The sequence below is a fragment of the Vipera ursinii genome (assembly GCF_947247035.1).
Source record: "Vipera ursinii genome assembly, chromosome: 3".
Taxonomy (NCBI): Eukaryota; Metazoa; Chordata; class Lepidosauria; order Squamata; family Viperidae; genus Vipera; species Vipera ursinii.
In genome coordinates, this window is record NC_139516.1 from 40034505 (window position 1) to 40050558 (window position 16054).

The window sequence follows — 16054 nt, forward strand, 5'->3', positions numbered from 1 at the left end:
ATTCCAGGATTGCAACTGATGTTGCTCCCAAAATCAGATAGGTACATTTCCAATAGGAGCTCCCCTTATGTTCAATCGTAACTGCTATGTGGAAAACTATATAACATAACATTTAAAATTGTCTTTGATGCCTACAGTCAAGCTTGATTCAGAGGTTTTACTTATATTTAGAAATACATTCCTCCACAAGTTTATGTCTTTACTGGTCTCACCTTTCTTTCTATTAATACTTAGAGCTAATTTTTATCTAAAGTAAGCCAATAACAACTTTATAGTACTCTTATACCAGCCTTTTAATTACCAATATTTTGTAGCCAATTCAATTTTAAAATGTTACCACTCCCTATTTCTTTTAATAAAATTAATACAAATGAAGTTCTTATATGAAAAATATATAAGGAATGATCATAGGTTCAAAAGCAACCCCATTTTCCTCTCCATTTCCTAAAATAGTTTATATTGTTTTCATCAAGTAAGATACAAACGGAGGTTAATAGTAAAAAAGAAACATGTTTTTCCCCCGGAAACATCCTATCCTCTTTAAATTATGTATTCTTGCATTCCAGTTCAGTCATAAATTCCATCATCTATATCTCCAGAATAAAAATGTCCATGGAGCTGCACATCTAATGAACCTTCCACATTTAATATTGTAGCTATTTATTCACACTCAGGCTATTAGAGAAATTCCTTATATATATGAACACAATTTACTATTTAATGTTAAGTAAAGGATTGAGAAATATGTATGAAAGCCTGGTGAATATCTAATAGGTGGTTGCAATTACTTTCAACTACCTTTTCAGTTTGATATTACCGGGTAACTGGTATATGGTGAAATAAACATATACAGAAATGAATCCTCTATTTTACATTTTGATCTTATTAAATACACAAGGTATAAATGATGTTAGATTACTGTGAACATATGCTGCCAAGTAGTAAGGTCAGTCCCATACCAAGACTGACACAGGGCGATTCTTTTAAGATGTTCATTATTGTTTCAAACCAATAGACAAAATCTTGCCAAACTGAGCATTCTACTATCTTCATTTACAATATACTCTGTGAACCATTAGAAATTATTTTCACCCTTTCTGTCACACATAATATCTGGGCTGAGTTGCCTCTTACTTCTTTGGAATGCACCACCCCCTGCTTCTGGAAATCCACCTCCTTACTACATTCCATCAGAGGGTTGCTACTAGATATTTACTGCATTTGAAGAGTAACAGTTAACAGATCTTACTAGCCCAATATTAAATCTTTACAAAGTGCTATTTGCTGATCTACTGAATATTGAACTGTTACTGAAATTTCAAAAAATCCCAAACTCTGATCCTATGCCACTAGTATGCCACTATTTTAAATGTTGTATTAACTATAATTAAGTTGATTTCTTACAACCTTTTTCCACATTTGTGAAGAGGCCTGACAAAACACCTCTTCTGAATTGTTTATAAGTGTGTCAAACAGTATTAGCCATATTTAGAGAAGACAAATATAAATTTCATTTACATCATTTTATGGTTGAATCTGCAAAGATAACTCCTTTTCTGAATATTGTGATGTGAAAATATAAGGAGAGGAACACATTCAAGGAGCTTTCAGAGTAAACAAAACCAGGATACATATGTTTTAATTAAGGATAGAAATTGTACAATTCTGGAAGTTGCAACTTAATGTTTGACTTAGAGAGATGCTTGAGCAGACTTTGACAGTGCTTTTAGGTCCAAGAGGCATTTAGCGATGCTCTCCTTCTCCTATAATATAGAAAAGAAATTAACATTTTAGTTGAAAGAACCTACAGAAAATATTCAAAATCTGGAGAAGGTTAGTTTTGGAGTTCATTGCAGCTTTATGATTCTACAGTTGACTTCTGTACAAATACAAATTACATGCTATTAAATGCACAGAAACTTTAAAACACTTACTCTTGACTGAAATTAAGAATTTAAAATTGAGAATGAAGTTACTTAAATTGCATATGACCTTTCCAAAACTCAGTATTAAAAGAAAAAAACATCTACTGATTAGATATAAAACTACACACACAAACACAAAAATAAGAACACACTTGGTTCTTAAATAAAAGTCTTCAGGTCAATGAAGAAAAAATGTAACATAAAAAAATCCGTTCCTAGAGAATCTAATTGATATCATGAAACATTTGACTCTTTACCCCATCCTCTCAGTAAGTCTGCTATCTTAAAATGTAGATAGAAGATTTATGAAGACTGCCCTAGACCAATTGCCCTATATTTAGAATAAAAGTATGTTGTTAAAGCATATTGTTGCTATATAAAGTAATCTTTTCAGCATGGAATAATATGAAAAAATATAAGACAATTTTATGGGGGAAAAGTGTGCCATCTTATTTTAACATTTTCTCCATTTTAAGGAAAAAATAATTAAAAAGCCTTTCTACCACAATTACAATGGAAAATTATCTCCAAACACAGTGACTAATCTCAATTTTTTTAAAAAAAGAAAAACTAAGACCAATAGTTTGTTATTAAAGTTCAGAAAAACAGAAGTTATGGTTGATAACTATGCATTTAAAGTAAAATAGGTTTTGGGCCTCTAGAGAATCAATTGCATTCTATTAATTTTATACAGAAATATTTAGAAAAATTTCCCATTCCAAATTCCAACGGAGCACCACATACTTTTATATATGCTTAGCCATGATTTGTTGAATAACTCATACTTGGCTGAGTCTACAAGCCATGTTTTGCCAAGCTTGTAAAATAAAGAAATCAAAGCAGTTTCGCTTAGAGACCAACATGGCTCTTAGCCCCAACTGAGTGATTTAACAGATAAGTTAAAAAGTAATAGCTATTATTCTAACAATGAATAACAGTGAAGTTCCCAATCTCTACCGAGTGTGGAATTTTGAGGTGTATTATTGGGGGCTTTGAGAAAATAGCTACTATGGTGGGCATAGTCACCGCGACACACACATTATTAGAAAGGAAGCTTTTTCTCATGCTTCCTTTAACTTTTAAAGAATGAGAATCTCAGTTTATATTTGTCTGTATTCCTTTCCAAATAAAGTACTGGGCTGTCATCCATTACTTTGTAATAAGGATTTTGAAGAGCCCAGCTGCTATGTGGAATTGAGGAACGAAGTTTGTACTTTGTTTTACAGCTTACTATATTTAAAGTAAATAAAATAAAATAGCCAAGATTGAGAAAAGACTTGGACATCTAATTGCTTTCCTACCTGCCCAAAATGGAAAGTTGATATAATTCTTATTTGTAAGAACATCACATCGCCACTTTGAAAATAAAATAGTATTTATTTATAGGCTAACATTTGTAGCCTATGACAACCATTTGTGACACTGTTCATAATTTTCCCTTATTTCCACTGGCCCCAAAATATTGCTTATCCCTCAATAAGTATTAAAGGATAATATCTAAGAGTTGCTTTTGTTTGTATGTCTTGTTTATTCAAAAAAGATCGATCTGCATGCTTTGAAATTAATTCAAAACTACACTAGGACTCAGAACTGTAGGATCTTTAGAGCAGCCAAGCCACATTTTTTAGACTTCTGTGTGGCCATGAACACAGCAGTGTCTCTTTCCAGTCTGTGTGGAAACTTGACAAAAAGACATGGATGCTTTAAAGTTGGGTTCCCCAAAGTGGTCAACACTAACCCCCAACGGTTAATGTTGCTGTTGTTATTACTGTAGTATTATTAATTAAAACAATATTTATTAAATTATTTTCATATAATATATATTTGGAGATCAATGAACAATCTGAAACTTTATGAAGAGGTTGATAAGCTGAAAAATCTGCAAGTCCAGCATATATTCTAAAAACCTCTTCTACGATTAATATGGCTCATCAACAAAATACAGAAGAGTAAAATCATTAAAATGAAATATTAGTTCTAGATCAAGAAGATACATCTATTACCCAACTGGATAGATATAATAATTTTTCACTATGGAAGTAAAGGAAGGGAAAGCTAGTGGCTTTTTCAGCAGTAAAATGGCCACAAGCTACCTGCAAGGGAATGTTTGCTAAGTACCTGTTGGGCGGTAACACTCTGCCAAACACTTTGTTCTACCCAATTGATCATATGATCTCGTTCCATACTCCGCTTGAGCTGCTGTAATGCAATTTGATAATCTAGCCTCTTCTTCACTTCCTTGGATACATGGAGAAGCCTTTCTCTATAGTTGGCCTCCAGGACCATAGCAACATTGTTCTAAAGTGACAAGAAAACATGAGATTCCTTATTGTTTTGATTACCATGCTTATGTGATATATTCAGTATTCATAAATAAGCAGAATATATAGATATGCACGAAAAGCCACAAATTCAACCAATATGAAAATAATCCGTTTTCCCAAAGCAAGATATAAATGACAAGTTTAAATATTTGCTATTCTCTTTTGCAGATTTTTATTTCTGACATTTCCTTTCTTCCAGTAATACGTAATCCATGTAATATACAGGTAATCCTTGACTCATGACCACAATTGAGCCCAGGTTTTCTGTTGGTAAGAGACAGTTGCCAAATTAGTTTTGCCTCCATTTTATGACCTTTCTTGCCACAGTGAATCACTGCAGTTGTTAACATGGTTGTAAAGTGCATCTGGCTCCCCCACTGACTTCACCTATCAGAAGGTTGCAAAAGATGGTCATAGGATTCTGGGACACTGCAATCATCGTAAATACATGCCAGTTGCCAAGAGTCCAAATTTTGATCATGTGACCACGGAGATGCTGGAATGGTCATAAGCGTGAGAAACAGTCATGTCACTTTTTTCAATACCATTGTAATTTCACTAAACAAACTGTTTTAAGTCGAAAAACTAGATTTGGCATTTTTATCCACCTACTGAATCCTTCCCAAGGACCTGGGATAGGCAGATGCTAATGTTTGATGGTGCTAAAGGTATTGTTGCAGGATGTAAGCTGTTCCAAGTAAAGCTGCCTTTTGCAAATTGATTTTGTCAATGCCAAAGCTATTCAAGTGGTGTTGCAGTGGTTTTGGGACTGAACCCAAGAAGCCTACTATTGATACTATTTTTGTTTTCTTTTGCCCCACTCCTTCTATTTCTATTTGTGGTCTTTGTATTTTGTTATCTTCTCTGGTTCTTTTTCTTCTATTCTGCTATCTCCAGGTGCTGCCATATCTACCATCCAGCCTTTTTTGTCTTTCTTATCAACAATGGTTAATTCTGGGGTGTTATATAGCAGGGGTTTAATGTACTGGCCATACAATTCTTAGTCTTTCCATGTCTTTTTTATGTTCATTTGGTCTTCCTGCTGGCCAGTTTGATCTCTCCAGTACTTAATAAGCCTTCCTGGTAGCTTCAGTACATCTTACTCATTATCCTTCAGATATTCTTCCAATATCTTATTATTTAAAATTTAAGTTTCAATTAGATTCATAATCTGGGACTGGTAAAAACTTAGCAGTTCATCCTAATCAAGGACCAAAAAGCAGTTAAGGTAGCGTCTGAGTGTACTGGCAGTTCCGAGTAGGGTTTTTTTGTTTTTGTTTTGCAAAGTCAGAATATTCAGGTCTAATAAGTTCAAAAATTCCATGTATCTAGGCCGCCCTTTGGGTATTGCTCCAAGGGCTCTTATTACTACTGGTACAACCATTGATTTCTTTCTCCATAGTCACTCAGCTTCAATTTACAAATCACTACATTTTGTTATTTTTTTTTTGTAGCTGTTTCTCTTCAATGCGTGCATCACCTGGTATTGCAATATCAATGAACCAGACTTTTTTCTTTTCTTTTCCACAACAGCGATGTCAGGTGTGTTGTGGGCCAGATGTCTTTCTGTTTGGATCTGAAAGTCCCACAGGATCTTGACTTGCTCATTTTCAAGAATTTTGTCAATTTGGTGTTCCCAGTAATTTTTGCTGCATTCGAACCCAAACTTCTGGCAAAGCTTTCAATGTATGATTTTGGCAACTCGATCATGACATAATAATCAGTCTGAGATTTTGCTGCAGCCACTGATAAGGTAATTCACTGTTTCATATATTATTATTGTTGTTATTATCTATTATTGTTATTATCTATTTTCATACATACAGATGGCAAAGGAGTAAATATAAATCAAAAAGCATAATTGTTTTAATTATTTATGATGAAAATGATAGGACTAGTGAAAAAAACACAAATGATGATAGTTCATGTTTTGGTGATGTCAAGAGCATAAAAAAGTGCACACGTGCACAAGGAAAAGACAATGGAAGAAATGAGTATGAAAACAGAACAGAAAAGACATATGAATCTTGTATAAAAAAGTATTAGATGATGAAGTGCAATTCACAGAGCACAGGGTACCTGAATGAACCATTCTGTACCAGTTGTAGTTTTTAGTGCTTCTCAGGGACAGATCCATATAGAGTATTTCAGAACAGTCCAGCTATAATATAACTAAGGCATGAACTGAGTACTGCTCTCATAAATCATGTACTATAATAAAAATAAAACCATGTATTCATTATTATAATAGTTACCAGAGGGACTTGGTAAGACAACATAATAACATCCAGAAGTTTGGATTTAACTCCTGTCAGCCCTAGCTGATTTGGACAAGAAAAGTGTTTGTGACAGTTGTTTGCAAGTAATTTTTAGAACTATTCCATTTCCTACTGTACCCGCTTGGCATCAAAGAGATAGTGGCGAGCCTCAAGTCTCCATTGTTCTTTTTTCTCCTGCTCAATTCCGTCCTGGCATCTATTTATATAAAAACTTTTTAAGTCCTCGTAAGCAGCAAGCTCCTCCTAAAATGAGAGAAGTATAAGCCAGTTTAATCCTAAAAGAAATCATATTGTTCAAAGTTTTTTGCCATATACCAATTTTACCTTGATACAATACTATCAAAAACAGTACAATTACTTTTTAAAAAATGAAATTAGATAAAAGATGACAAACACAAGCAATTTAACATCATAGGCTGCATTCAGATTGAATTCTGGTTTAACTGTTAACAAGAATACAGGTGGTCACTGCTCTCATTTGATTCCTTCTACTAGCAAGAATGGCCAAGCACATAAAGATGTTTACTTGTTTTATTTATGATACACAGAACTGTGGTTTGTTAGAAGAAACTAGAATAACTAAGACCTATTTTCTCATTTTATGAGACAAATGTGGCAGACTTCCCAGTTCATATAATGTTGAATACAGGAGACAGTGTTGTCTCTCCCTTTAGTTAAATAGCAAGCAAGAATACTAGCTGTTTAAAATTAAACAGCTGATTATATCAGTTTACATTTTTCTCTACTTGAATAGATAAATAATATACGGGTGTATCGTCCTGACTCAGATAATAACATTCCAATTGCATGACATGGCATCTCCTAACTCTGGACAACCATTCTAGTAATCTCTCTCTCTCTCTCTCTCTCTCTCTCTCTCTCTCTCTCTCTCTCTCTCTCTCTCTCTCACACACACACACACACACACACACACACACACACACACACACAGCTGGAATATTCAGATACATTAAATTCTGTAAGTTTTATTGGGCAGTTTTATTACCTCCTTGAAAGCCTTGACATTTCACAAATAACAGCACATGAGGACACACAGGCTAAGAAGGAAATACAGTTAGTCCTCAGGTTAGAACCATTCGTTTAGCGACTTACTGAAGTTATGATGGTGCTGAACAAAAGCTAGTTACAACTACCGTGTTTCCCCCAAAATAAGCCCTAGCTTGATTTTTACGTGCGCCTAGTATAAGTCCTACCCAATAAATAAGCCCTAGTTAAGACCTCTGGCTGTAAGAGGTGGGACAAGGCGCATGCGTAAAAATAAAGCTACGGTGGGGATGGGGTGGTGGAGCCGCCCCGTGCTCCGTACCCGCTTACCTCAGGGTCCTCGCACCTAGGCCACTCCCCACTTGGTGACCTCCCCCACCAGTTCAACGACCTGGCTGCCCACCTGCCTCTTCCTTTTCACTTCCCTCCCGAGCCGGACTGCCATGCTACAGAGGATGGGCCTTCCCCGGCTCCCTCCACCATTTCGGAGCCAGGGGGGAGTGATTTCTGCCGCTGGAGGGGCTTTCTTCGGTTTCTGCCACTCCCACTTTGCCCTGCAGATCACCTGCCCGACGGCAGCCACCACCTTCTTCTCCTCTGCCAACTCTCCTGTGGCTTGTGCTGTGACCGATGGGCACAAGCCTCCCCTGCTTCCTCCCTCCGCCAGCCTTCTGTCATTGCCGCTGCACTTTGTTGCCACCCTACATCGACCTGTGTCTTCCTTCTCTGTTCTGGAAATGGCAGCCCTGTTTTCTGCTGCTTTCCTCCTGGCAGAAAGGAGGATGCTTTGTATGGTGGGACGCTAAGTTTTGGGATAACTATGACAGCTGGAGCTGGGCAAGGAAGGCCAGGCTCCCCTTCACCGATGGTTCTGCAAAAAATGAGGAGCAGATCCGCTTCCTGCAGGGTTGGCCTCAGCACCCGTTTCGGACGGCAAACAGAAGAGCTTTGCTCCAGGAGGCCCTTTGAAATTGTTCCCCCACCCTTCACTTTTCTGCCTTAAAATCTAGAGCAGACACATTTTCCTCCTTAACAGCTGAGGATACGGTAGCTATGATTTTTGTAAGAAATTGAGTGTACCGAGATTTGTGAGTCCAGCCCCCTCAGCATGGGCCGGCCCTGTGGGAAGTGGATCCGCTTCTCAAGAGCTTTACAGAACCATTGGGGAAGGGAAACCTGGCCTTCCTCGCCCAGCTCCAGCTTGCATAGTTTTCCTGGACCTTAGCATCCTTCCTTTCCTCCCTTCTGCTGGGAGGAAAGTAGCAGAAAATGGGGCTGCCATTTCCAGAACAGAGAAGGGAGATGAGGGACGATGCAGAGCAGCAAGAAAGTGTGGCAAGAAACTGTGATGGCAGAGACAGAGGGCTGGCAGCAGGGGAGGCCTGTGCCCGTCCCGGTCATGGCGCAAGCCACAGAATTGGTGGAGGTGGCTGCCACCGGGCAGGTGATTTGCAGGGTGAAGCGGGTGGTGGGGACCAAAGAAAGCACCTCCAGTGGCAGACATGGCTAATGTACAGCCGGGTCAGATCCTTTTGCTGACACTCACCCCTGGCTCCAAAACGGTGGATGGTGAGGCCCCTCCTCAAGAAGCCTGCCCTGGACCCGGCTATTTTGAACAACTACTGTCCGGTCTCCAACCTTCGCTTTTTAGCAAAGGTTGTTGATAGTGTGGTGCCTCATCAGCTTCCTCTGTTCCGGGAGGAAGCAGATTATCTGGACCCCTACCAATCGGGCTTTAGGCCGGGGTATAGCACGGAGACGGCATTGGTCGCACTGGTGAATGATCTCTGGCGGGCTCGGGACAGGGGTTGCTCTTCTGTCCTAGTCCTATTAGACCTCTCAGCGGCTTTTGATACCATCGATCATGGTATCTTACTGCGGCGCTTCAGGGGGTTGGGAGTGGGTGGCACTGTCTTATAGTGGTTCTCCTCCTACCTCCTGGGTCGTTCGCAGTCGGTGTTGGCAGGGGGACAGAGGTCGGCATGGAGGCCTCTCGTTTGTGGAGTCCCTCAGGGGTTGGTCCTCTCGCCCCTCCTGTTCAACATCTATATGAAGCCGCTGGGTGAAAATATTCGTGGTTTTGGGGTGGGGTATCATCAGTACGCTGATGATACCCAGCTTTTTATTTCCACCCCAGATCAACCCAGTGATGCCCTCTCCGTGATGTCCCGTTGCCTGGAGGCGGTCTGGGTTTGGATGGGGAAGAACAGGCTTCGTCTAAATCCCAACAAGACCAAGTGGCTGTGCATACCAGCATCTCGGGTTGTCCATTCTATTCCATCTTTATCTATAGGGGGTGAGGTGTTACCCCCCGTAGATAGGGCTCGCAACTTGGGTGTCCTCCTTGATTTTGAAGATCATATAGGAGCTGTGACCAGGGGGGCTTTTGCCAAGGTTCGCCTGGTGCGCCAGTGCGGCCCTACTTGGACCAAGATGCTCTACGTACAGTCACTCATGCGTTTGTGACCTCTTGGATAGACTAGATAGTACCTTTTGCCGGCGTTAACTTCCCATCGTCCTGTGCGCTCCCACAGAGAGGGCCTCCTCAGGGTGCCGTCGGTCAGGGATTGTCGACTGGCGGCCCCCAGGGGGAGAGCATTCTCTGTGGGCGCGCCTGCCCTCTGGAATCAGCTTCCTGTTGAGCTCCGGATGGCTCCCAACCTTCGCTCTTTTTGCCGCGACCTGAAGACTTGGCTATTTGAACTTGCCGGCCTGGACTGAGGGACTGGGATTTTAGATCTTAAATTTTAAAATTTTAAATTTTAGAATGTGTTTTATTGTTTAGGGCCATTTGGTTTAATTTCATTTTAATTTTTGTATATTATGTGTTGTTCATAGTGTTTTAATTGCCCTGTACACCGCCCCGAGTCCCTTGGGAGAGGGGCGGTATATAAATCCAATAAAATAAAATAAATAAATCCTCCACAGCATGACAGTCCAGCTCAGGAGGGGAGCGAAAGGGAAGAGGCAAGTGGGGAGCTGAGTCACTGAACCAGTGGGGGGGAGGTCACTGAGCAAGGAGTGGCCTGGGTGCGGGGACCATGAGGTAAGCGGGTACAGGCATGTGGGGGAATCTCTACTCCCCCAAAATAAGACATTCCCCCAAAATAAGAACCATTGCATTTTTTTGTGTGTAAAAAAGAAATGTAAGACCGGGTCTTATTTTCAAGGAAATACGGTAGTCTTTGAAGTGCTATTAGTGACACTTGATCAAAATGAGCACTAGGGTCAGGCGACCAGTCTATATTTACATCATAGCATCCCACGGTCATTTTCTCCAGCCATGTGAAAACCATCCAACACCCACCCATCTCCCCCAATTCTGCCCATTTGGGAACCTTGCATTCACCACCTACCATGCCATTGCCATCCCAGCTGACCTTAACCATTTTCTTCCTCCAACTACTGGCCTGGGATCTATGTGCTTTGCAAAGATGCATCTCTGGACATGTGTGGCAAGGTGACAGAGCCTTGTCTTCCAAAAGGCCAGCCTCTTTTCTCTCTCCACATACCTCTGCCCTTTCAGCCACTGTAGACTCTGCCACCCCCATTCCCAGCTGGCCTTCTCCCCTTCTTTCTCCTCCTGCTTGTCTGGGATCTAGGCACTGAATGAAGATGCAGCCCAATGATGTGTACTGTGAGCATGGCAGATCAGCAGAATGTTATATGCCAAAGAAAGCTTGCCAGACCCAGCAGAGAACAGGCAAGGTGGCATTTGTGGGCAGGGGATCCCCATTTTCTGCTGCCACTGAGAGCAGCAAGATCCTGCAGACCATGGAGAGTACAGCAGGACAGGCTGGTGAAGCGCAGCACCCTCATTTGCTGAGCAAAACAGGAGAGGCAGCAGCAGATCCCTGGGCAAAGGTGGTTATTGTGCAGGAGGTGCTGTTCAGGATGGCAGTGAAACTGGAGGAAGCAGAAGGTTGAGGGCTTCCCAGAGGCACAGCACATGCTCTCCAGGACATTTTGGGAATGCTCCTAAAGAACCATCCTGTGAGTTTCAATGCAGGATGGACATGAGCCCAAAGAGCCTGCCCACACACCCTCTGCTCACTCTTTCCAGCCTTACTCTTGCAAAGCCGTGTAAAGGGTCAGCAGCTTCCAACGCATGCTGTGGAATATATATTGGAAACACTCCTGGAGAACTAGCATGTGGGCTTCAGCAAGGGGGAGAGGCGAGCCCAGCACCAAAAGAGCCTACTCATTTCCCACTCATCTACCACCTCGAATAGTACTTCCTGCACAGTTGCCATCTTTGGCCAGGGAACCACTTCTGCCTCTCCTGCCCCACCCAGCCACAGAGTATAGTGTGGTTTGCTGGCCTGATTCACTGCACTGTTCACAAGCTGAGGGCTTGTTCCTTGCATTGCAAAATGGGGGTCCTCCACTCACCCTACCCCACTGCTCATCTGCCCACTTTGTTCTGTACATCTCCAGCCTAACCTGGCAAGCTTCCTTCAGCAGACAAGTCTCTGATACACTCCCAGGGCTGTGGCCTTTCCCAGCACCTGGATTCCAGGCCAGCACTGGGAGGAAAAGAATGATGAAAGTCAGTTGGAACAGCGATGGCGGCAGCAAAATACAAGGCAGTCAAAAGAAGCAAGTGGGGAGAGGTGAAGCAGAGGAGGTTCAAGCAGAACAGAGAATGAAGTCCTTGTCTAACAACCACATAGTCGTGGCCTAATGACTGCAATCTGGATTGCAAGCATTGCTATCACTAAGCAGTGTAGTCATATGATGCTTTGCTTAACAACTACTGCTTTTAGTGATGCAAATTCCAATTCCAATTAGAGCTGTAATTCAAGAACTATCTGCAAGATAATTTTGAATAACATAAAAGATTACAATTGTGTTACAATTCTATACATGTTTATTTAGGATGGAGCTTGGATGAAAATCATGGAATTAGCCTGTGTAAATACATGTATGATATTTTTGTCAAACTGCTTGCCCTTACAAATCTGGGTTTTGCAGGGCTGTACAAACCTAGATATTTGATAAGGCTTTGGGAGGATGCTAGTTTGGATGTGCCCCTGATGGATATAATTTTTATTATATTATTTTTGTCTTTCTTTTTTGTTGCTTTTAATGCATTGTATTTTCCTGCAAATGATTCACAACTAGCCTACAGCAACTAGAAATCTCAGTAGTAAATAATTAAAATAGGAGTTAGAAAGACCAAACTTAGATTGGGAGCAATTTATTACCAAAATAGTGCTTGCAGATACCAAAAAGTATTCTGTATTCTAAAAAATCCTTTCAAAATGCCTCACATTATACAGAATATATTAAATTGTAATATTCCTGGGAATATACCAACAACAAAATAAGCTATTCAACAAAGTATAATAAAACTGAAGCACTATACTTACGTCCATTGTTTTGTCAAGAAAAGCTGCTACAACAGGACCATATTTCTTAACTCCATAGACTATTAAACCCACAACAATAATACCAGATATTGTTTCATGATTTATTACATAAATTTCCTTAGACAGGAAGTAGAGTGTCAGTCCAGTTGCAAGCATATATGGACCTAGCAATAAGCAAAATGTAATATTATACAGAGGGCAGAAACACTCAATATAATGGAAAGGAGCTAAAATGATCCTCAAGATTATCGTGCACATTATCTTTCCCCCGTATGTAAACTGCAAGAGGCAAAAGGTATTGCTCTTGAGGCAGGCTCACATAAGCCTGAAACAAGAAGTGCAAACCTTAATTTGCAGTTTCTTCTTTTAAAATTTCATCAAGATATAGCAATTAAGCAATTTTAATAAGCAATTAATAATTTTAATATTAAAGTAATATTTAAGGGACTTTATCATTTTACCACTTTCTCTAAAATGCTACTGGTTTATACGAATCAGTATTGACTCCTGGTGACTGCCTGGTCAAGCTTCTGTAGTTTTCTTGGCAAGATTTCAGAAGGTGTTTGTTATTGCCTGCATCCTAGGACTGACACAGAGTGCCTAGTTCAAGGTTGCTTTTGCCTAGGGTAGGTTTAGACTTCACAGACTCCCAGTTCCTTAGCTTGGTGCTTAATCACTACACTAAACTGCCTCTGTAATCATAATAGAGTCAACTTGTAATAGGGCTTTTCCACATGATAAAAAGAATAAGAAGGGCTCTGCTAACTTTGAAATGAGTCGATCAATACACAGATAACTATAAAAATATTTGTCCTTTTTTAAAAGAAAAATTGCAGAACTGTTTCTCCCTCAAGATATCTAACCATCTCACCAAGTCAGATAGGATGGGTGTGCCCCAGGTCTCATCCTTTAATTGTTGTCATATAGTGAGACTCAGAAAGGATATCTTCTCCACTCCTGCTCCTGCCCTGTGGAACACCATTCACTCAGAAACCCATAAAGCCTTGGCACTTCTGCAAATATTGGGGTAGAACAAAGCTAAAGTCCAGAAAGGTAGAATGCTAATATGTGGGAGTGTGTCACCCCAGACTGTCAGTTTTAATTGTGGCTATCTGCTAACAATAAATACATTCAAAAATTAATTGCACAAGCCTGCATTTGCCACAAATAAGTTTAAATGCATAATTTAAAAATCAAATCACATATATATTCATAGTATTTATCATTTCACTGCCAGTGATTAGTATAATAAAATATCCTCGCAGTAAACCATTAATAATGACAGCATCTCAATATTCCATAATGTATACATAAAATACTTTGAAAAAATCAGGGATTAAGTGTACTAAATAAATGCTAGAATAGTTCCAGAGGTATACCTGTGATTCCTGTTTTAGGATATAAAAACTGGAAAAATTCTTCAGGGATTATTCCATGGCGAACTTTTCCTCCTTTCTCTGGAACAGATGGCACCGGAGCCAAGTGCTGTTGACTTGTGTGAAGTGATCTTGATGCATGAATTATGCTATAATTTAAAAAAAGCCATTTAACATCTTTGCTAAATATTGGGCTCATGTTCCATAATTTTGCTAAAAAATAATCAGGCAATAACTTTTAAGGGACATAAACAAATGCAAACAAAAAGATTAAAAACTTGCATTATGAATACCATGAATACATATATGATCTTAAGGAGAAATACAAATATTCTAATCAATCATCACTATACAAAATTACCTTCGCACAAGAAAACATATTACAAAGACCATCTTTCAGAGAGGTAATATGGGGACCAGAGTTGAATAAATGTATCCTCCTCCACAGTACATTTTCCAAAATTGGATTGCTTGTACAAGCCAGGGCAGGGCAATTCATTACATTTTTCAATTCCACCGAGCTACCAAAAGCAGGGTTTTATTTTGTTTCCCATATTTTGTGATCATAAATCTGCATCAATGTATAAATCACAGTAAACGCCGGTCAAGAGCCGCTGATCAACTGCAGGGTTCATTGCAACTTCCCTATTTCATCTAAGACAGGGGTCTTCAAACTTGGCCCTTTTGTGACTTGTGGACTTCAACTCCCAGAATTCCTCAGCCAGCATGGCTGGCTGAGGAATTCTGGGAGTTGAAGTCCACAAGTCACAAAAGGGCCAAGTTTGAAGACCCCTGATCTAAGACTTTCAACCAAAAGGCCTTTGCCATCCAAATGAGGATATTCACCTGGAGAAGAAGACCCAGATGCCGACTGCCTTTCAAGGCCATCAGCACGTCCCATTCCCTTACCCGCTGAGCCAGCTATACTCACCCCGATGACAGGGAGGGTAGAGCCACCGAGCCCTTCAGGCCGGCCGGGGCTGCAGAAAGCAAAAGAGCAGATCAGGTCACAGTGCAACCCCCCCCCCTTCCCGGCCTCACGCCCCCCTCCGGGCCTCCCCTTTCTCATTCACTCACCCAGGACACGCAACGCCAACCGAGAGAGCATCATGCCTTCCCCAGCACTGCCCGACGTCCCTATGACCCCCCGGCCACAACACTAAAATGGCCGCCCAGGTCACGAGAGTCTCGCGAGAAAACCGGACTCGCGCCGTGTCCTCCTAGCACCGCCTCCGACTCAGCGGCTATCACCATAGAAGCAGGGGTAGGCAACCTCGGCTCTTTAATGACTCATGGACTTCAACTCCCAGAATTCCTGAGCCAGCTTGGCTGGCTCAGGAATTCTGGGAGTTGAAGTCCATGAGTCATTAAAGAGCCGAGGTTGCCTACCCCTGCCATAGAGCTACGCTAATGCAACTGAGAGTAGTTTAAAAAAAATGGTAAAAACCAAACCAAACCCTAGAGCTAAAAAAAAGTGCGACAGGGACATCTTTTGGTGATTGCGGGACTGTATTTCGTTGATGCTGAAATATTATGCTCTCTCAAGTTTGAATTTGAGGGACTCTTGATGAGAACATTTTAAACAATTGATACTATGGAACTCAGTGGTTCATATCACCCCACAACTTAAATATTCTCATTTTCCAGGCTGTGGGTCAGCTCAAGGCAAGGCAATCCAGTATTTTATTTATCTATAAAACATGTCTGTATCCTCTTTCAACTCTAAAAGATGTTGTTACAATCAAAACCAAAGTTGTTACATCAAAATCAAAA

The 16054-nt window shown here is 40.5% G+C and overlaps 1 protein-coding gene across 2 annotated transcripts; it reads right to left on the reverse strand.

The window, feature by feature from the left end:
• Nucleotides 1-1623: 1623 nt before the first annotated feature.
• ATP5PB (ATP synthase peripheral stalk-membrane subunit b) lies at nucleotides 1624-15465 on the reverse strand. 2 transcript variants are annotated; one of them, XM_083361098.1, is made up of 7 exons: nucleotides 15359-15465; nucleotides 15213-15261; nucleotides 14285-14430; nucleotides 12906-13069; nucleotides 6646-6771; nucleotides 4044-4223; nucleotides 1624-1763 (listed from the first exon to the last, which is right to left on the reverse strand). In XM_083361098.1, the coding sequence occupies exons 1-7, from the start codon at nucleotides 15390-15392 to the stop codon at nucleotides 1692-1694; spliced, it is 771 nt and encodes a 256-aa protein (XP_083217224.1). In that variant the 5' UTR covers nucleotides 15393-15465; the 3' UTR covers nucleotides 1624-1691. The 2 variants fall into 2 exon arrangements, with proteins under 2 accessions (XP_083217224.1, XP_083217225.1); XM_083361099.1 differs by lacking the exons at nucleotides 15213-15261; nucleotides 15359-15465 and adding an exon at nucleotides 14643-14837.
• Nucleotides 15466-16054: the final 589 nt, after the last annotated feature.